This window comes from Megascapheus bottae, chromosome 15 (genome assembly GCF_031878675.1).
Source record: "Megascapheus bottae isolate mThoBot1 chromosome 15, mThoBot2.hap1, whole genome shotgun sequence".
Lineage (NCBI taxonomy): Eukaryota > Metazoa > Chordata > Mammalia > Rodentia > Geomyidae > Megascapheus > Megascapheus bottae.
In genome coordinates this window covers 48,269,099-48,292,203 of record NC_143523.1, presented here as the reverse complement: position 1 = coordinate 48,292,203, position 23,105 = coordinate 48,269,099, and the positions used below count along the sequence as shown (strand labels likewise).

The following is a 23,105-nucleotide window of genomic DNA, read 5'->3' as shown; positions in this document are numbered from 1 at the left end:
CTGGGTTGCTCTCAGAGTCAGATGAGATGCAGAGCTTTCTGCAATCCATATATTAGTGTTAAGTGTCCCCAAAATTATTCTTTTATTTTAATTAGCTAATCTGCAGGGTTTAGCCTTTCTACCACATATGGCAGCTGTGAGTAAATGGATGGGAAGCATGGTGCCATGCAGTGGAGCTTCTTCAGGAAGCAGAGGTAAGGCTTGGGGCAGCTCCATGATGAAAGATCTCTTATAGTGTTACCCAATAGTGACTGGTTATGGCAGAAGCTCCAATGTTCTGCAGAGAGACACCATTGCAGAATTGCTGCTAGCATGCTGCTTTGGGTAGCCCTAGTTAACTCTTTTGCCTCTTTTTATCATCCCCCCACTCTATATATAGTGCTGTTAAATATATAAATATATATACATATTCATTGTGAAATTGAACATCCTGTAGTCAAATGAATTAGCCTACCTACCACCTTCTATAGCTATAAATAAAAGGGGGTATTTGATGGAAAACTTCAACTACCCTAGACAATATTATTAACTGTAATCATCATGCTGTAGGCTAGATCCCAGAATCTACTCATCTTGTCACTAAAAGATTGTATACATGGGTCAACATGGTACCCGTTCCCCTCAGTCTCCAGCAATCACTGTGTTGCTCTCTACTTCTATCAATCTGACTGTGTTAGATTCCACATATATAGGAGGTGATCCAGTATTTGTCATGCTACCACTGACTTATGTCACTTAGCATGGTATCTTTTTAAGTCCATTCATCTTTCTGCAAATTTCATGGAGCCCATGTTGAGAAGCATGGGCCCTAATATCTTGTGTTTCATAGAGAATCATCTTCATGTAATGTAACCATCATCACTTTGATGGTTCACTAAAGCTGATCTCTCCACAGACATACAAACCTTGTAAAGGGAGATTGCTAGGAAGTTTCAATGGCATATAATAGATGTTATGGAAATAGAGTATAATGAAACTTGAACATTGATTCACAGACTTATCCATAGTTCCTAGCCTTCTACATCCTGATCCAAAGAAATCAAGGAAAACCAGCTAAAGGAAGTTGTCCACTTGCGCCATCAGTGTAGATCGGCACAAGTGCTTCTTTGAATAACTAATCAGCATAGGAAATGGAAGAATTCTGAAAATCCATCAGACTACAGGTCTAAAGGCAAGCAAGAAAGGTAACAAATGAGAATATCAGGACTGAGGTTTCACATTTAATCTATAAACCTTTGAACCAGTCTTAGGGCTTGAACTCAGGGTTTGGGTGCTGTCCCTCAAGTGTTGTGCTAAAAGATACTTGCACATATCTCTGCTTGCAGCTTTTTGGCGGTTAACTGGAGAGTCTCATGAACTTTCCTTCCCAGGCTCGCTTCAAACCATGATCCTTAGATCTCAGCCTCCTGAGTAGTTAGGATTGAACAGCAGGTGTGAGATACCCTAAACCCAAGTGAAACCTCCTTTTATAGGCCTCCAGGTTGATTACATTCACTGTAGCTTTCTTTTTATTGGTATTTTGGGGAGTGTTCATATTTGCAAAGGAAGCCTTTACTATGGTGCAGATAGGCCTTCTTTACATATTCATTTTCATTTAAGATCCTAAGGAACTTATTTTTTAAAAAAGGGAACTCTTTTCGATGAGTGTTAAATTCTTCACCATGCAAGGAAGCAATTGCCTCTACATTATGAAATATTAAATCAAAATGTCTTCCATCCCACGTGTCCCAGAGATAAATACAGCAGCATTTTGAAGCCCCTTTTGGAACTGTTTTTGCCTGTAAATTTATTGTTTTGTCTCCATTTTCAGAAAGCCCTGTTTTCTGTGAAGTATAGCACTCTAGGTAGTTTTTAAGGCACAAACTCCTCTGGAGTCGCTTGTGTCGGCAACAACTCTTATGTAGATGGCACACGAGGGATGGTGGGTTGATCGGCTCCTTTAAGATGACGAATGGGCAGAGAGTGTTATTGTCTTTGATTGCATGCCTTACATCATCTGTATGGAGGAATAAGAGGGCCATACTTTATCTTTAGCCATTTTATAAATATTTTAAGTCCTTATCGTTGCCTAAAGATATTAAAGCATATTTTATAGGAGTTGGAATATAAATATTATATATAGCACAAGATACCAAAGTCGTTTAATGAATTCATAATTTTCTGGTCACATTTATTGGAATGTGTTTTATGTTCCAAAAGTTCCATTTAAAGAATAAGATGCCATTCTGCTCCCTGACAACAGGGAGGTTCCAGCTTATGAAAGATTCCATTAGGAAGCAGAGAGGCCAGAAGTCCAGGCCCTGGGAGAGATTTTTCTCAATCTCTACATTTAAAAATATCCACACAAATAATGTTTTGAAGAAACAGTTTTAGTGCTTATTTAATTCATATAGTGTCTCCAACAGAAGGCTATATTTATTTTCATCCTGGCACTGGGACTTGAACTCAGGACCTTGGGCCTCCTATCCCTTAGCTGTTTTGTTGTGTGTGTGTGTGTGTGTGTGTGTGTGTGTGTGTGTGTGTGTGTGTGTGTGTGTGTGTGTGTTTAAGGTTGGCCTTTTACTGCTTGAACCATAATTTTACTAACTGCTTTTTGCCGGTTAATTGGAAATAAGAGCCTCAAGAAAGCCAGGTCCTTGTGGGATCACGCTTGTAATCCTAGCTACTAAGAAGGCTGAGACCTAAGGATTGTGGTTCCAAGTCAGCCTGTGCAAAATTAAGTCCACTAGATTCTTATCTCCAGTTAGTCACAGAAAAAGCCAGAAGAGGCACCATGGTGCAAGTGGTAGAGTGCTAGCCTTGAGCCAGAAGGAGCTCAGGAAGAGAACCCAGGGCGAGTTTGAGACCAAGGACACACAAAAAAAGAGTTTCCTGGACTTTCCTGCCCAAGCTGGCTTCAAACTGTGATCTTCAAATCTTAGCCTTCTGGGTAGCTAAGTGGTTAGGATTACAGGTGTGAGCCATGCGTGGTGCCTGGACAAATGGGAGATTTAATAGTTCTTTTCCTCTGTTTCTAAGGGATAGATTCCAACACTCTAAGTAAGACGATAAAAATGAAGTTTTCCATTTGTCAACCCACCCCTCTCTGAATCCTTTCGAGAAACAGGGATGAGGATACTGTTTGCCATGATGAGAACATGATGATTAGGCTGTTAATAAGGCCAGTGGCTTCTCAATGCATTCTGCATAGGCTTTTGCCTTTTCTTGTATGCGAGGGAGTGACAGGTAGAATATGACTGCATCCCTTTTCAATTTCCCAGTGAAATATAAAGACTTTCCTCTTTAATATTTCACAAAGTTTCTCTGGCTCCCAGTGGGAGTCCATGCTGGGTAATGTTTGCTAATTACCAACAACAAAACTAGACATACAACGCTGGTAAATTACCTGACCCTTTCCATTTTAATGAGACAACAAGGATTTCTCCAAGTGATGTTGTTTCACTGGCTAATGGTGTCAGCAATGTTGTAATTGTGGGTTGAGACACATTAGCTGAACAACCCCATGTAGAAAGGGCTCTCTCTCAACAAGCCCTTTGGAGACTTCAACCATATTATCATTAAGCCTTTGTCATTTGCATGTTGCTAATCACTTACTTTATTATCCTGCATAACCATTGTCTTTCTTTAATTGCTCTTTAAATTAAAATTAAAAATAGTTCTAAAGCCCACAATGGCTGCAATAGCATCTTGATTATGAAGGTAGCTTCACAAAAATGAAACAACTGGTAATAGATGGTCAGGGTTAGGAGAGAATCCTACTGTTATGTACTGTGCTTGTTGGCCTCAGGGGCCTAATTGTGGCGCTTTCTCTTCCTTTAGCCCATACTGTTTGTTTAATAAATGGTTATTTATGGCCTTTTTGGCCATTATAGCAACTTTGGAGAAAGTACATTCTTCTCATTGGCTTGAGCACTGAAGTTACATTCTCCTAGGCTCAGGGATAAGGCAGGCTCTGCGTTACAGCTTGTGAAGGTATCCAAAGACAGACTCATTTTCCTGTGCTTAGCTTCTTCAGGGACAGCTAATTTTTAATACATGGGATCTTCAAAAGGTACACTTCAGGACTGAAAGAGGTCTTAGAGTCATTCCCATTTCACAGATAAACAAACAGGATCAGAACAGTGTTCGTGACTATAACCACACAGCAGCAAACAAATCTGTTTTGTGTGTCAGTGCAGTGGACAGAGGGGGCATGGTGGTTTATGTAGGTCATGCCCCATGGGAAGGAAGATATCATGCTTGGAGTTGTGATGTGAAGGTTTTTTGGTTCTCTTCAATACATGTATCCTTGTGTTTGTTGACAGAATACTGAATCTTCCTTAAACAAATCCATGAAGGACTCAGAAGTCACTACTGAATATTGATAAGCCAAATATAGAACTATCAGGACTCCAATATTGTATATGATGCACATAATTAGAAGAAATTTGGGTACATGGTCTTGGCTTCATTTTGTAAATAGGAAAACCAAGTGTGGGTTACACAATCAATCCCTATATGTACTCATATGTGTGAGATGGGGGCTGATGTGAGCTAAACTCTATGTCTTTGATTTCCACTGTTTGCTCTACATCCTTTTGTTGATGAATCCTGAGTTAATACTGATAAAGTGCTTACTCTATTCCAGGCAGTGCTGTAAGCAATTCCTTGTACTATTTTTTAACTCATTTCACTTTCCTACCATATTCTTTTTCCACCTGCAGATGAAGAAACTGAAGCAGAATTCTCAATAAATTTTCCTAGATCAGAGAGATTGAAAGAGGTTGGATTCATGAAGACTGGTTCAGTCAGTCCTATTCCAGGGCTCAAGTTCTTCCCTGTGAAAGGATGATTCATTTGAGGTTGTGCTTAAAGACTAGTGAGCATAATGTGAACAGGGTTCACCAGAATCAAACTAGTGCCAAATCACACTGTCCTCTGGTGAGGATGTTTGTGCACATATGAGCGCATGCCCGCCTCCAAGATTCATGATCCAAGTTCTTTATATATTTACTAGTAAGATATACATATATGCAGAAAATTCTCCCATGCTAAAAAAATGTTCAAATTAATTCTCTTCAAGCATCATCAGATGCCTGGAACCTCAGCCACTATTTACCTCAGCCACTATTTTAGGCTGGGTATTTCATTGCTAGAATCATCCAGAGACAGCTGGCTAAAAGTCCTTAAGAGATGAGATGTGGATTTTCTGAATTGTGTAGCATGTCTTGGATCATGTAACAAATCTATCTTTTACAGCTACTTAATTTTCGGTGCACTTAAGATAGGGACGTTTTAGTCTCTTTGTGATTTTGTAGCTCTGGGTTTTGCTACTTTGGCCACTGGCTCACAGGAAACCAAACAACTGGTACCCATTTGACAGTTGGTGTTTTTAAATGTAAAAGGACATTTGAACTACATGACAAATGCTGAAAAACAAAGCCCATAGCACTGAGAGCAGAAAGGAACTGTTTATAATGAAAAGGTGGTTCCATTTTCAGTCAATCTATCACTTTAATGAGCTCTTTGCATTTCTTTGATTAATGCCCACCAAACGAGGAGGGGGAAAAACTGATGTAATGGAAACAAAATGCTATAGAGTCTTGGCAGCACAAGGGGGGACTTCTGTATTTTATTGGTACCCACGTCATATCACTATCTTGCCTTGTGTATATGTCTGCATGTCCCCTGGCAGAGCAATCCCCTAGTTTACTAGAAATGTGAGCCAGTATGTAAACGAATATCCTGTGTTACTGCCTGAAGTCTTTGGCCCTTCCATAGTGGCAGCAAGAAGGAGTAATCCCAAATGGGAATTAAAGAATAAATGCATAATGTTAAGAAATATACAACAGAATCTCATATTGAGTCAAGGAATCAAATAGATGAACTAAAATCAAGAAATGATAGTGAAAAATCATTTCAACTTTATTAGCAGGTAAGAGTGCATGATTATCATTTGCATTGTTTTATGCAGTGAATAAAGGGATTGAGACAATGCAGATGAAGATAACCACATAAGTAACTAAGCACAGGTAATCAAGGTAGGCTCCCTGAAGGAGATGATGGAGAGGCAGGAGAAAAAAGGGGAGAATGAGTGTAAAGTAGGTAAGTGAGGTGGGAGAATCATAAAGTTATCATTTGTTGTCCATATTGAAACCCAACATAGAATATGTGGCTTTTCGTGGGCTCCTTGTAGACAAAGAGGGCTTTATATCATGGTTTTGGTTGTCACATGTTTGACTGGTTCTTGTAAAATGTTGGGAGGTTGAGAGTCTTGAAAACTCCCCCTGAGCTTCTTTGAACTGGTCAGTTTCTCCCTAGAATTTTTAGTCTCTTGCTGATCCTGTCGATCCAGAAGGTCCATTCACTACCAGGTCAACCAGCGTTGCCAACATGGAGAAGTCATACAAACCCTGAGATAGCAGGGTTTCACAAATAAAAATAGTTTGTAAAATTATTTCACAAAGAAAGGACATTCAATTTAAGCCAAGCACTGGTGGTTTACATCTAGAGACCTATCCACATAGAAGGATGAGATCTGAGAATCATACTTTGAAGCCATCTGAGGAAGGAATGTTCATGAGACTCTTATCTCCAATTAACTATCACAAAAAAAGTTGGATGTAGAACTTGTGGCTCAAGTGGTAGAGCACCAGCCTTGAGCAAAATAAATTAGAGCTATTACTCAAGATCTGAGTTCAAGTCCGCCATACTGGTGCACACACACACACACACACACACACACACACACACAGACACACACACACACATGCATATTCAATTTCTGTAGTATTTTTAGTGAATACACAATTTTACCACAATCTGTCTCCTAAAAATTGATATTGAGAACTTTTGTCAGTTTAACATTGTCATTTAGTAATTATAAAAGACATTACAGTCCAGTCATTAAGATAAGGAAATTATGGTTGTCCACATATTTTGAGTTTGATAGTCCTAGGAAAATTTTTAAGTTGTTTGACTCATATTGACAAAGTATGTCTTCATTTTAGTTATAAGATGAATTAAGATGAACCAAAAATAAGTTGAGAAATTTTGAGGAACAAGCTCTTGGACAAATGGAGACAATAAACCTAGTGAACATTAGGTCTTTTCAAATCTACAGTTATAGTTGTGTTTGAGATAAAATTGGCTTTTATTCATTTTTTTCCTCTTTTTTCCATCCATCAGCCACATCCTCTGAGAGACAAATATTAGACCATACAGTCTTTAAGGAAAGAGATTGTCTGCTTGGGAAGATGACTCTTAGAAATGTATTTGTTTCATGTGTACTATTTGTCTAAGTACTCAATATATATTAGAAATCTTAATGGAAAAATCGAGATGGTGAAGTTTTGTTTGATTGGTTGGATTCATTTGCTCTGATTTGGTTTGAATCCAGAATGCAAACTCTGAAAGGGATGTATTATTCGATGGGTACAGCCAGCTCTCCAATGCAATAATCAACTACAAGCTCTACAAAAATGTATCATTAAAAATGTAATTTTTACCTGGGTACCAGCTCATACCTTTCATCCTAGTTACAACTCAGGACATTGAGATCTGCCCAGGTAGAAGAGTTGAGACTTTATCTCAAAAATAACTAGCAAAAATTCTTGCTGTAGAATGGGACACGTGGTTGAGAACCAGCTGTGAGCAAGCAAGCCAAGCAAGTAGAGAGAGCCCAGAATTCAGAACTAAGTATTTCCAAATAGATAGATGATAGATAGATAGATAGATAGATAGATAGATAGATAGATAGACAGACAGACAGATAGACACTAGTGTCATTTGTTGTAAATAGAAATAAATGGGGACAGCAGAACTCTCCCAATCCCATCAATGGTCACTAGTCACAGTGAGAGATAAACCTTGAATAGGAAAGCAATCACTAGTTTTTGCTAGAAAATCTGATTCTCATGAACTGTTATCAACATCAGAAGAACTGTGCCAGCTGGTGTTTTTGGTTGCAGGCTACATAGAAGGATGAAAAGAGTCACCCAATTGGGATCCCTCTACCTTCAGGGTGTTAGAGGTCTGCCATCTGCATACTCTTCATTTCTCAATGGATTTGCCTTAGATGCGACCACAGTCTTTTGAATACCTTTTACTTATAATCCTTAGGGATCTAGGATTGGACCCAGGTTGAGGAAGACAGCCAGGATGATGGAGGACTATCTTTCTGGGTCTGGGAAATCCAACTCTTGTCTAGAATCTGGACAAAGTTGTCTCCCATCCACCACCACTGTAAAACAGGTACAAGTGAATAGTCACTGGTAGCAACTATTCTGTTTTGCCACTGTAAGTTTATGACTGAGGAACCCATAACTTCTCAGCTCTAAGCTTCAGTTTCTTCTCTGTAAAGTCAGTGTCTGATTAGAAGGCTCCCAAACCCCTGCATCTCCAGCATAGAATGGAGAGTCACCACTGGTGGATGGTGTAGCTTAGGTTTCACTGAACTGTCTGTTTACATGGTTTCCAAGCTCTGTCTTTATTCTCTGGTCAGAGAAAAATACCAGCTTCAGCCTTTATAGCAAGTACGGGTTATTTGGCATAAAACAGATATCCACACAGACAAAATGTGTAGGAGACCCCTCTGTCTTCCTTGAATTGACTTCTGGTGTCCTGTTTAGGGGCTTTGGCTACCTTAGGCTTCCAAGTGGAAAGTGGTCCATTAAAGTAGCATTGGTAATTATTTTTTGCTTGACTATAACTATGGTCTAGTCCATTATCTAGCTTTCCTTATTCTGGACTCCACATTGGTGGGAAGCCACTGAAACTACTGTCAAAAAATTCACAGAATAACCTGAGGCTCTTTTTTGTTTTTGCAGTCTGGAGATTTGAAGTTAAGATGCACCACTTGCTTAAGCAGGTGTTTCACCACTAAGCCATACCTTCATCCTTTTTGCGCACTGTTTATTTTCAAGACAGGGTCTTGCTTCCTGGCCAACATATACCTAGTCTGCAGTGCACCTATTTAAGAGACTCTCCATCGTTGTTGGGACAGTAAATGTGCACCACCATACCAGCTTCTTTCTGATGAGGTGGAAACGCAAAAACCTTTCTGCCTATTTGGCTTGAACTGTGACTTTCCTAATCTCAGCCCCCTAGGTAGATAGTATGACAGATATTTACCACTAAGCCTAACTATAGACATACAAGGCATTCTGTGATTTTTCTGCCCTGGCTGGCTTTGAACCACAATCTGCCTGGTCTTAGCTTCTTAAGTAGTTAGCAAAACAGGCATGAATCACTGGCACCCAGTTTGAGATTTTGTTTTTCTTAACTGAATTTTCCTTACAGTCTTTTCCAAAAAACTGCTTTCCTATATCAACATTGTGTGCATAGATTTTCCCCCTCGTCTAAGCGAGAAGGCAATTGTGCTTCTCTACGTGGAATTTTCTTTACTTGAGCTGCTGAAGAATTTGTTGGAATACATACTGCAAAAATGACTGCTGTGGCTATTACTGGAGTGGCTCAGGGGAGCTATTCAGATGCCTCATTTATTGGAGCTTAATAGATTAAAAGTCCAAATTGAGTCTCATGATATAAGCCTAATCAAGTTCTAATCTGCATAATTTTCCCATAACCTGCAATGGAAAATTTGGATAATTTATGTTCTAGCAGTTGCCAATCATGTGTTAAATAGCATTGTTGCATTTACTTATCAAAATATTTTTATTGATCTTTACTTCATCTGGCATTTGTCTTTGGGATTCTTTTTTTATTTTTTTTTTCCTGGACTTAACAGCAAATTTAATTCATCTCCTAGATGATGTAATATGAGATGTTTCTCTTGATTTTAACATGTCTTTATAGATCATTTTTAACAGTGATCTTTCGCTTTTACAACTTCATATTGAATACCTGTCTCAGCAAACCTAGATGGCTGGGCCTAATTTATTTCCCTAGTTTAACGTAGCATATGGATTTCTAACCATCATTTATATGCACACAATAAAAGATAATTTGGCTCACCACTTGAACCAATTCCTTTATGTTAAATCTACGGGGTTGGAGAAAGCACTTACCTTCATTTTTCCATTTAGTCTAGGGGAGGTGATAGATAAGAATTTCCATTTCCCTCTCTCCCTGGAAAGGCTTGAGGATTTAACTAGGGAAGATTTAGAAAGTACTTTGTGTTTCCCCTATGGAAAAGTACTGTAATAAAGCATTTATTATATGTACTGAGTTGTACATTTTGCTGTATCAAAGCAAGTTAAGCATAACTACAGTGGGTCCCAGTTGTTATCTGCTATTGTTTAAACATGAAAACAATAACAATAATAATAATAATAATAATAATAATAAAGCAACTTTGCCTAGGCCTTGAAATCGCCTGCCAGAGTTGGTACCTAAAAAGGAAAGACCATCCCTGGATTAGGAAATGAAATGGCAGGCAGTGACTCTGAGAGAGATACTGCCTGGCTATGTCAACCAAATCTGTCTAGTGCCAATTGGCTATGCTTAGCCAAGTTGTATGAATACTCTGAATCTTGTTTTTCAGTGTCTGTCTTGGGGCTTGGACTTAGAGCTTGGGCACTGCCTCTGAGCTTTTTTTGGCTCAAGGCTAGAGTTCTACCACTTGAGCCACAGCTCCATTTCTGGCTTTTGGGGGGGGGGTAGCTAAGCAGAGAAAAGAGTCTTATAGATATTCTTGCCCAAGCTAGCTTTTAACCCGTCTTCAGATGGCAGCTCATGAGCTGAGGCATAAGCCACTGGCACCTGGCAACAGCTGTGACTCTTACTTAGCTCTGTACAAAATGGAGAGATAAATAGTCACTTCAATCCATAATGCTGTGAAGAGGAAGAAACATGGTTGTCAAAAAAGAGAAACCTTTATCCCAGACTGGCCTAAGAAAAAACAATATGGCCTGGTGGCTTAGAGGAGACAATGTGTCTAGTGTGCTAGGTTAAAACTGAGAGCTTCACTTTGGGGCAAGTTGCTTATCTCCTCTGTTTCACTTCACCTCATCGTCTAAGTGTCTCCTTAGGATAGTTTGCAGAACTGAATATATCAAGTGGTCAGAGTTGAGGACATCATTAGCACTCAATAAATGTTGACTGTTAGGCTAGAGGCATGACTCCATGGTAGAGCACCTCCATAGCAGGAATGAAGCCTTTGAGGTCAACCCTTACCCTAGTACTGCCAAAAGAATTGCTGAGTGCTACTGACTGTATTTCTTTCAGGTTCTATGCAAGTCCCCTTCTTCATTCCCAGTTCCCTTCACCAGTCTAGCTGTAGAGTATGCCTGACTTTGATTTGAGATTCATAGGAAACCAGGACATTGACCCCTTCTTTTCTAAATCATCGTTGAGTGCACTGTCCTGGACCCCCTTTTGTCATTGTCACTGCTACAGCCTGCCTGGCCCGTGGTCCTTCTTTACTTGCAATCATGTAGTGTCTCTTCGATGTCACGTATGTATGGGAGCATGGATCCTAAACAATTAAACTGTTTGTTTTTTTTTAAATCTCGTTACTTACAATGTCTTTTTTTTTTCTTTAGGAATAGGTCAAGTATTTATGCTAGACTCTTTAGTTCCAAGCCATCCTAACCTTTCCCTAGCTACCTTAATGAGGCACAGCTTTGCCAAGCCTTGGGAATAACCAGTCTCACCAAAGGAACCCTAGACAGAGCTGCTTTGTTTAGCTGAATCTGATAGGAGTATGTGTGGTATTGCTGTAATTAAAGAAGCAGGAGATTCAGTCTGGAAAAACAGAAGGGCTCTGTGAATTAAGAAGCTTTTTTCATAAAAACTGGTTACCAGTTTTCTATATACCTAAAGCAAATCCCAGCCTTCCCTATGTCTATATTCACCCTTTCTTAGATATTTCAAGTTGAATTTTAATTGCAGGGCTAATCTGATTATTTTTAGTGAAATATATGTACAATATTTCTTGGCTTTTTATTAATGTTCCAGTATATTTTCTGTGAACGTTCTTTTAAAAAATCTTGTAAAGCCTTCTTCCATTCTTTGTCTTTATGGAAGGGTTATGAGTAGTGAACTTTTCCACAAATATTTGCTTTGTAAAACATTGCCATTGATAATCAACAGTTTTGAGTACTTGCTTCATACCTAGCATTGTACTTTCCAGCTTAGCTTTCTAACTATCCTAACATAGCAGACATTAAGGTTTGTAGATGAAAAAAACAGGATAGGGTCTATGAAATGCTTAAAGCTAAGAAGTGGAGCTCATTTGTGTGTGTGTGTGTGTGTGTGTGTGTGTGTGTGTGTGTGTGTGAGAGAGAGAGAGAGAGAGAAAGAGAGAGAGAGAGAGAGAGAGAGAGAGAGAGAGAGAGAGAGAGAGAGAGAGAGAGAGAGAGAGAGAACCAGTCCTAAGATTGAACTCACATATCTGAGGCACTGTCCTTGAGCTATTTAGCACTTGAGCCACAGATCCATTTTTGGCTTTGTCTGTGTGTGATTAATTGGAGCTAAGAGTTTCACAGACTTTGATCGGATCCTTAGCTCTCAGCTTCCTATGTAGCTAGGATTCTAGGCGTGAGCCCCCTGGTGCCTAGCTTGATGTTAAATTTTTAAAGTATGCTGGGCTCTGAAGATTGCAGTTTGAAGCCATGCCTAGCAGGAAATTCTGTGAGATTCTTATCTCCAATTGACCAGCAAGCAACCAGAAGTATAAGAGCAAGGTCTTGATTTCAAGCTTTAGTAGCAACACAAACAAACAAAAAGGAGGTATTATTATTGCGGAGGTTTTGTAATAATAAAAAAGCATGCTGTTTGTGGGGTCGCACATAGAGGAGAAACACATCTTCAATGGAAGGATATCTTTGTGGACACCTTATAGTTTGTCAGTTGCAAATGCTAATGGAACCAGCCTTGGTGACTGAAGGGGAAAATGGAATATGAAAGCCAATGGAAAGAGGCCTCTGAAGCAAGCATGTCATTTCTAAATGAAGGTTTCATGCAAAGGAATTGAGTCTTTTTTTCACAGCTGAAAATGGAATCTTTAAATAAGATAAAATAAAAGGATGCCTTGGCTGGTTGCAAGTCCCGTAATGAAATACAGTTTTCCTAATACCGTGTGACCTGCATTTCTCCCTGCTTTATGGGTGCTATTCCTTGACGTACAAACCCATATTTTCTCAAGTCAGCATTTGATGATGGATGTCAAAATACAGTCCATGTATTATGCATATAGCATTACCGATTTAAGGTGTTTACTTGTCAAGTTGAAGAAATTCAAAAACGTCACATCCACTGAATCTGCACAGCTGTCATATGCAGTTTTTCATGCTCTTGAATGAAACTTCTGATGAAAACAGTTTAGTTTCCCCCCTTTCTATTCTAGAGGAAGAAAACAGCTAGCATTTAAAATGTGTGTTTGTAGTTATGGGCTTGGCTTGAAAGCACATACGTCCCAAAGTTGAGGAAGATGGGCATTATAATGCCATTCAAATTGACTTACCCTGTTCACAGTGAATCGACATGAAGGGCAATGTGAGGTGCAGTCATGGAAAGGTACTATGGAAAACTACTTTTCTTCCTGAAAAAAAAAAGTTTGGCACTTGATAGGAAATTTATACTCAGGAGAGCAGAAAACAATAATAAAAAAAGCCCTTATATATTTTTCTGGCATTTCATGCATTATATACTTCCGAAACAACAGGCAATTATTGAGTACCTGCCATTTCGTTCCTGATTCACGTACACTCCAAATGCCAGATTCAACCCCATCTTGTCATATTAGTGGGGAGTGAGTCAAATCTGGTCACATCATCTATTTGAAGTTCTGTCCTTGGAAACTTTATCGAGTGACTTCATGCCTGCAAGACTCTGGTTTGCTGAGATCCCATCTGGCAATTTACCAAGGGTGAAGGGAAGAAAGCAGGTGCTGTCCTGGGAGCTTGGGGCTGGCGGGCAGGTTACTCCACAGACAGCACGGAGCCAGCAGCTGCACATCCACTTGTCCTATGCTTGCTTCACTTGGAAATTAGAATTTTCACCCAATGAACATATGAAACCAGTATGTTTCTCATATTGGTATATGTCTACATATATATATATATATATATCATAAGGAAGCATTTACTGGGCTTGGCTGTGATGATATATCATTACTCTCATTAAAACTGAACTGAAAGGTGTGTGTGTGTGTGTGTGTGTGTGTGTGTGTGTGTGTGTTAAGCCTTTTCTTGTTCTAGTACTGGGGTCACTGTCCCTTAACTATTTTTGTTCAAAGTGAGAACTTTACTGCTTGATCTACAGCTTCATTTCTGTCATTTTGCTGTTTAGTTGGTGATAAAATTCTCACAGGCTTCCTTACTTGGGATGTCTTAAAGTTGTGATCCTCAGATCTCAGCCTTCTGGGCAGCTAAGATTACAGGTATGAGCTACCAGTTGCCCGCCTCCCTCATCTAAAATCTTATCTATTAAGAAATCCTACTGGACGCTGTGGCTCACCCTCTCAGGAGGCAGAACTATGGTGGATCCCATTTTCAGACAAACCCAGGAAAAAAGTTAGGGGGTTCCTCATTTTTATAGTACAAGACAATTGTGATGGTCCCCACCCGTCAACCAAGCTACAGAGGTGGTATAAATAGAAATACCTTGGTTCAGACCAGTCTAGGAAAAAAAGAAAAACAGAAGAGGGCTGGGTATGGCTCATGTGGTAAAGTACCTGTCTACCATGCATGAGACCCTCAGTTCAAGCCCCAGCACCACCAAAGAAGAAGGAGGAAGAAAAGAAGGAGAAGGAGGAGGAGGAAGGAGAGGAAGGGAAGGAGGAAGAAATCTTGAGAAGGATTTTTTTTACATCCCTCAGTTCAGCCAGGATCATTCCATTTTGTCTGGGGCTGGTGTTTTTGTATTGATGGTGACCATCACAAATCTTTATACTGCAGAAATATGCAGACCAGAGAATCTCTTCTTGAGTGATTCAGATTCCCCTCTCACATCCCAACAGCCTGAACTCTGTCAAATGCCAGGCCCCAGGCATTCACTGGCAGGAGGATAACCAATCAATTGGTTTAAGCTAACAGCCAGAGTGAGTTAGGTTATGCAGTGGTAATGACAAAAACAAACATATCTCAGTGGCTTAAAGCAATATGATTTTCTTTCTCATTCAGACCAAATGCTTTGTGGGTCTGGGTAACTCTCCAGGGTTGCTGTCCAGTCTTCATTTCCATGGCAACCTGTGTCCCACAGTTTCTGTAGCCTGGGAAAAGGAAGACAGCAAGTGGTATCCTTGTATCAGAAGTGATTTCCCATTTTTCTGTTCACTTCTCATGGGCTGTGTGGTCCTATCTGGCTTCAAGGGGTCACAGAAGTCAGTCTTCCTGTACTATTGTGGAAGGGGATGGGTATCAAAGTCTATCAGCTGCACTAATCCTTGGCATAGTCTAGAGGTTTAGGGAACTATCACGGTGGATTGAACCTACACTGATTTTCTTTGTTATCTGAAAAAAAATAACTCATCAGAGTTTCTGCCTGAAGTGCTAATTATTGACCTATAAATAACACATAAGCTACATTTTGCAGGGGCGGGGGTTTTGTATTTCTCTGATTTTTTCTTCTCTCTCCTCTCTTCCATTCCCATTAGGATTCACACCTCCAGGAATGGACAGATCCTCTCCAGATAACAGCCCAGTGCACGGGATGTTGCGTCAGCCGTCCATCACAACCGGGGTCAACATCCCCATCATCACGGAACTCGGTAGGAATCACTGTCAGCTCTGGGCACACACACCCACAACCACACCCCATATATAAAGAATAGATATAGTCTTTATTTTGTCCTCCCAGATCAGACAGGGTATGAGGATGTGGGTTAGTTTCTAGTCCTTTCTAGCTTCTTAGGGCACAGCACAGTTTGTTCTGGAAAGGGTTGGAAAGAAGGTATGGGTAGAAATATAGCTGACTATTTGAAGGAAAAACTGATCTATCACTCCTCTGAGATGAATAGATGGTTTCCTTCATACTGGCCTGTGTTTTCAAGGAGCATAAAACGATGGCTTTGAAATCGGGGCATGCATGCATTTGGGAAAGTGGGGAGAATGAAGGAAAGGTTCGGTTCAGCGATTCTTTCTGGGGACTTTTTTTTTTTGTTTTATCAGAGGCAAGCCTTTTGAGTGGGATGTCTTGATGGCTCCTACAATTGGAACCCTCTGATGATATACTAAGCCTCGTGTCAAAGCCAAACCTGTTTTAAGAAGGAGATTACAGCACTGGGCTGATGTGTGAAACTCTTCATTTAGTTTTTCCTAGTTGAATTTTTCAGCCAAAAGCCATTTACTCTGGAGAGAGAGAGGGGAGGGGAGGGGATTTTGAGGGTAGGCTATGGAATCCATTTACTAGAGCAAAGCAGAGTGGTCCTTTCCCCACAAGACAGACAAATACCAGCTAAATTGCTGTGGTCCTGGGTCCTTTTACTTTAGAATGCTTTCTCTGTTGTTCCCTCACTCTTTTCTTTTTCTGTACTTTCCTCCACTCCCTTATCCCTAACCCTGAAATGCCCTATCCAATTAGCTAAACCGGGCAAGTTGCCTTTGGTATCAGTCAATCAGGAAAAACACAGTGGGACGCACATTCTAATGATAACTGAACTGGGTAAGAAGCGCTGCTTTCCTTGGTATCAGTATCTCCTTTTGTTTTGTTCTTGGTGTTTCCAACCATCATTGGCTTGAGTTTTGTTGTTTGTTTCTATATTTCATTTTTTTTATTTTACTGGGCTGCAACAGAAAGCACTACCCCATGGCACTGCTTTGAATGTGTTTTTATTTGTGGCTCTGGTTGGAATCGACTGTCTTGTTCTGGCCTTTCTTAATGATTTTTTTTCCCCACACACAGCATCCATCTACCTTTGATCACACCCATCTGACCTGGCAGTTGTTTCCAAAGCATCTTTGCTTCTAATTCATTTTCTGTGGCCTGAGCCTTTTTTTTTTTGCACACGTGCCCTGCACTCCCGCCTTCTCTCTATATTCCTCTTCCAACACACTGTCAGTTTGACTGACATGTCTTCACAGCTCTCAGAGGAAGTCAAAGGAGGAATATAAAAATTTTAAGATAAGAAACCTAAGACGGTACTTTCCTTCCAGCTGTTTATTTTCCTTTATTCTGACTTTATTTGCCTTTTTTTCCCCCCTCCCTACGAGGCCCTTTCTCAGAAGCTCTGGTTCTAAAATCATAAAAGCAGCTAGTTCCTAGGGGATCCTTTCTACCTAAAGCCAGATTTCGAGAGGGGTACTGAAGAGGAGGTCAGCAGCCAGCCCTGCACTCTGACTCTCAACCCCAGGTGGCCCAGAGGTCTCTCTGAGAGGGTTCATAGTGGATTTGTCTAGAAGATAAAGACCTCTGGTCATAACTGCATTTGTCAGGCCTTTCCACAGTTGCCACGACTTGGTTAACAACATCCATGAAGGGCGCCTATCAGTAGCAGGTCTCAGAACTTGGGATTGATCTTCTAAATAGAGACAGGCAGAAGGCTGCCAACAGAGGTATAGATGGAGAGGTTGGAGAGAGCTCCTACCTTCAAATGACTCACAAATGAAAGGAGCACTCCATTTTCTTGGCCTCAAAATATATTTCAAAATAAGAGAGCAGGCTTTTAACACCGTAATCTTACTCGAGAGGTGTCTAGAAAGGAAGGAATAAATTGTCCACCATTCACCACTGCCTTATTGTAGATATAGCTATTTATCAGGACAAATTCACTCAGGTCAAAGAGTACCACACTATTTTCTGTTTCCAAGCCTAGGAGAGGTATCTTTTTCATGTTTAGTGGAGTTGGCTAAAAGCCTAGGTTTCTAGATTGCTCATCTCAGAACTCAAGGGGCCATAAGAGACCCAGTGAGCTCATGTGGCCCAGATTTCTGATTGAAAAATTCACCCAAACATCTCCATCTCAGAAACCTATAGCAGTATTTCAAAGCATCAATTCCAGGAATTTCTTCAGCTAGTTGGAATTCATGGCCACTCACTGACTGGAATATCCTGGGTTTGTGATTCGTAGGGAGGTGAGGGGAATTCTGTGTAGCACTGAGCCGATAGTTTGAATTTGAATTATTTGGTTATTTGAGAAGCATAATGGACTTCCTCACTTGATGTCTTATTTGTATTTAAAGAGGCACTCTGGTGCTCAGACCTTTTCCTTTTGCCTTAAACCCTATTTCTCTGGTAGTCATACTACTACCTTCTGAACATATCTCCTCCCACCCCACATGCCCACACGTATTTACTATTTATCCACATGTTCTGAGATGTGTGCTCTATAATACTAGGTTAGATGTTCAATGAATGTTAGCATAGCAAAGCTTTCTCAAAATTCCACAAGGAAATATAAAACAAAACAAAACTTTGTATGGAGCTGTTTAACACATTGTCTCCTGTTATAGTTGCATTATTGTTCTGGGAGGTAGTCTTGGAGCCATCCTGGCTGTTCTCCCAAGAATAGACAGCCTAGCACAATAGACAATATTTTCCCTTAGCCCTGGCTGGTGTTTCTGAGTCATTTTCCAATGACACATCCACAGATCACTGGAAATCTAGAGTCCCCTCTGCAAGTGTAGCCATTTTGCTCACCTGTTTAATAACCTCTTTTCCCTGCTCCTTGAAATGAAATAATAGCTGCTACCCCTATGATGGTATAGATACTTACATACTTCACCAGCAGCTGTGATGGGTTAGCACATTCTTTCACAAGTGGGCTGTAGCTTACACTTCCTGATCTCCAATGGAGAATGCCTATGACACCAATAACATACTTTTTGACTGTTAAAAGGCAAAGTTACAGCTGGGCACCAGTGGTGGCTGACACCTGCAACTCTAGCTATCCAGGAGGCTGAGATCTGAAGATTGCAATTTGAAGTCAGCTTAGGGAAGAAAAATCCTATGAGAATTTTATCTCCATTTAACCACAGAGGAAAAAAAAAGTGGAATTGTGGCTGAAGTGGAAGAGTGCTAGCCTTGAGCACAGAAGCTCAGGGACAGAACCCAAGCCTTGAGTTCCAGCCCAAGACACACACACACACACACACACACACACACACACACACACACAGAGAGAGAGAGAGAGAGAGAGAGAGAGAGAGAGAGAGAGAGAGAGAGAGAGAAAATTTTCAGCAAATTAGTTTTGAAATATTGACATATTTGCAATTCTAAAATTGGGCAGTAGCTCAAGCCTAAATAGTGCAAAATGCAGACAAATTATATGGATAACCAGAAAAAAGGAAAGGAAACAGAGAAAAAGAAAGTCAGGTAGGGAGAGAACCTGCTTCTTTACAGTAATATCTATCTTATTTGAACCTAGTTTTATTGGCTTCTTCTGATTGGCTGAGACTCAGTTACTTGTTACAAGGATAGGTTACCGTGTTTTCGTGTCAAGTTAGGTTACAGATCCCTGTATACATGGCACCGGTGAGCCAAACTTGAAATATGTATGAGGCGGCTTTAAGCCAAACGTATTCAGCTTAACAGGACAAACGAGGTAGGTGAAGAACATTTGAAGGATCCACTAAAGCAAAATGTTAGTGACTCTGAGAGAGGCAAAGGGAAGCTGACCATCTTCACAACGTAATGGTTAGCAGACACTTGACATCAGAAGGGCAGTGGTGCAACAGTCTCCATTTACCAAGCACATGGCATGACCTAGGGCCGGTGCTAGATATGATCTTATTGAATATCTTAACAATCTCATAACTGCTATATGTTCCTCCATTTTACAGATAGAGCAATTAAGGTTTAGGATCATACAATACTTTGCCCAAGGAATTTGGTGACAAAGTCTGGACTTAAAAGTCTACCCATTTATCAGAAGCTAGATTTGGGTCTGTGATCCTCCTGCTGCTAAAGCAGTAAGGACCACAGTGCCATCAGCTTTGGAAAAAACGAAGCAAAGATTTCCATTAGAGTCTTTCTCTAGGGAAAAAAGACGGTGTCATTTAAAAATAATTTTATGCCTAGCCCTTTATCTTATTACCATTTATTCTGCCTCATGCAATAAACAAACAAAAGTTGTGTGTGTGTGTGTGTGTGTGTGTGTGTGTGTGTGTGTGTGTGTGTGTTTAAGGAAAGTTATCAAGAAAGTTACTTTAAAAATTAAAACAATAAGTCTAAGAAAGAGAATTAGCTGCTAATACATACAGGAAGAATTCAGAGAAAGGAAACCTCATCTATTGTCTTCTTAAAAGCACCATAATTATTCCAGAACCCACATGTGCCCTCTTCCCGCCTCCCAACGACACTTCCCCTATTACTTGCTCTGCAGAAGTGATAATTTCTGAAGCCAAGATGGGAATGGAAATTAATTTGTCATTTAATTTTTAATGAGCTAAAGACGTCTGAGTGACACAACTAATCAATCTGCGCCCGTGTGCAGGAGGAATCCTTGAGGGCTCCTCACATGGAAATGAAATACAGCATCCAGTGCCGCTGGATCTGCTGAAGTGGCACAGAAAAGATTGAGCTGTTTAAGAAGGGGAATGAGAGAATGTGGGCGGAGCCTTGCAACTTAGAATTCAGAGAAAACCCTGTCAGCCAGCAGCAGAAGGCAACTGGGATCCACCTGCCATCACCCCCTGGGGATTCCTGAGGTTTGCACAGGACCTGTTGATTTGGGTGCCTGAATTCAAGATCCAGGGACATCCTGGCACTCACTGTACCCAGGCCAATCCCCAGGGTAGACTATGGTTCCTGCCAGAGGATGAATTCCTTGCTATTTGTCTTTGCTGTGCTCCAGATCCCACTGTTCCTCTCCTCTGAACAAGTCGCTGCCCTTGCTTTGTGGCTTACTATCCCAGCATGGCTTACTCATCATTGAAATACATTCATCTCTCAAAGGACTTGGCTACCAAAACACGCTCAAAGGTGTTTTTCGGTCATGATTCTAAAATGATTCCTAAGGACTAGTCAGTATATGCTACTAGTCCCTAGCAGCCTGCCAGGGGGCAAGCCTGCTTCACCGCATTGCTCTCCAGGGCTCCGAAATTTGAACAACTGATAGGAGCAGTCCATTGAGTGCCACTGGTTCCCAGCCCCAAGATCCATCGACAGCCTCCCTGTGCTTTTGTTTCCTTTGCAGTGATTTCCACATCTCTAAACCAGTCACCTGGCCTCTCTCTCTTTCTCTGGCTTCACTGCCCTTGTGTCCTCTCAGGTGCTCATTCTTACCTACTGCTTTTTCTAGTGAACGACACGAATGTTCAGTTTTTGGACCAAGATGACGACGACGACCCCGACACAGAACTGTACCTCACACAGCCCTTTGCTTGTGGGACAGCCTTTGCCGTCAGCGTCCTGGACTCGCTCATGAGTGCGGTCAGTTTGTCTACTTCTCTACTTTCTGAGTGGGTGGGATGTGCCCATGCCCACCTCCAGTGTCAGAGGAAATAGCCAGACCCAGCAGAGAAAAGCCTTCATGGGGTTTTATGCTGACATCAATTAAACAGTCAGACGAGTCAACGTTTGATGATACAACTAATGTAAAAATACATAAAGAAATAAATAAATAAGTGAAGCAAGAATAGGCCCTGGCCTTGAGGGATCTGAGAAAGATTAAGAAAATAATGCATGCTTTATTACAAGATCTAAGCCCTAAAGAAGGGAGAGTTTTGAGGGGAGTATATTCCCCAGAGGGGAAGGGAGGAAATCTACCACAGTCTGGTAGCCCAGGGGAACCAACTCTCTCAAAGAAGGCAAAGAATGCCTGTGTGCTATGTGTTCTACCATAGTGCAAGACAGGGAAGGTGGGCTAAGATTACACTGTCAGAATGCAAAACACATTTCTGTGGTTTTGGTGCCTTCAAGGAAAAATTTTTTTTTCCTTAAAGAGCAACAAGGAGTCAATGAACTTGGAAAGTGATATAATGATCTCATGGGGATAGAGGATTATATTACCTGATTTTTTTTGAGGATGGCTTAGATGGGCAAGCAGGCAGCAGAAGATGTGAATGAGTGGTTGTTGTACCTAGAACTAAGGTGATGTTGGTAGAGAAAGGGGAATGTGGTTAGAGTTAGGCAGTGTTTGTGGTCAAATTGATAAGATTTGGGAATAGATTAAGCATAAACAAGAGGTAGAAAAAAACAAAGTGCCCTCCACATAAAACTCCTGAGTCTTCCTTAGTGAGAAAGCAGTCTGGATTTGCCAGGCGTGGGGCAAGGCTTGACTGGGTTTTGGTTGCAGGATGGCAAATAGTAGAAGTGGCTGGCCAGAAGACAGAAGGGAGCTCTGTTGTTGTTATTTTTTTTCAAATAGCTTGATGTGTATCAAATGGTCAAGACATTTCTCTTCTCCATTTTTGTACCCTAAAGCAAATAACAATTAAAAGAATGGATTCCAGGTTAATGGACACGTTTTTCACTGCAAAAGGCAAAACCCGACAATTAGAATGGGTCATAGCCTGGGTATTGTGAAGCATTCCAACTGAGTGTCTTTATTTACTGTATAGAAAATCTTCTTCATTTTGGAGTTCTCAAGCTCACAATTTGTAAAAATGCAGACATAGACTGGATAAAAACTGACCTTTGGAGAATCCATGAAGCAGAGTTTTATTGAACTCATTAAAACCATAAACATAACTCAGAGAGTCTTTATATACACACATTTCTTAAACTGCTTAAGAAGGTTATTCTCTTGAATGTGTTAAACAACTGATATGCTAATTACGCATTATGCTCATCTATTCATTAAAGCTAATTCCAGAAGGACCTCTGTTGGAAGAAAGAGAAAACATAGTGTGTTTTTAAGACTAATTTAGGTTACTCTATATCCCCGAATGTAGTCTAGCTACAAATATATCTCAGTTAAAAATCAGAATTATGAATTTAAAAATAATAACGCAATGACTTTCCTTTGAACTAAAATGGACTGGGCATCATGCCATGGCATTGCTTTCCAAAGCAGCAGGAGATAAAAGAGGCCCTAGAGAGAAGTACCCCTGACTTTCTTAGGGTTCATGAAACAGTCAGTTGAGATTAAGACTGACTTCCTGTTCACTAGTAATGATGGGCTCCATTTGGACAAATGGGAGCGGGCTGGAAGGAACCATAGAAGCTACACGATGTGTTCTATAATGCTCAAGATTCTGTTAGGCCACATTGACTCCAAATTAGACTTCGATTCATCCCTTTCAAAATGCTTTCTTTTCATTCTGATTCTCGATGTGGAGATT

The 23,105-nt window shown here is 40.5% G+C and overlaps 1 protein-coding gene across 33 annotated transcripts in view; it reads left to right on the top strand.

The window, feature by feature from the left end:
- The window catches only part of Kcnma1 (potassium calcium-activated channel subfamily M alpha 1), a 675,048-nt gene that overhangs the window by 626,772 nt on the left and 25,171 nt on the right, over positions 1 to 23,105 (top strand). For 18 of the 33 annotated variants that reach the window (XM_090346647.1, XM_090346634.1, XM_090346659.1 and 15 more), the window contains 2 exons: positions 15,539 to 15,652; positions 21,122 to 21,252. In XM_090346647.1, the coding sequence (XP_090202773.1) occupies positions 15,539 to 15,652; positions 21,122 to 21,252 (245 nt within the window). Of the gene's footprint in view, positions 1 to 15,538; positions 15,653 to 16,464; positions 16,546 to 21,121; positions 21,253 to 23,105 lie in introns of all 33 variants that reach the window. The other 15 variants (XM_090346640.1, XM_090346639.1, XM_090346630.1 and 12 more) reach the window with 1 other exon arrangement.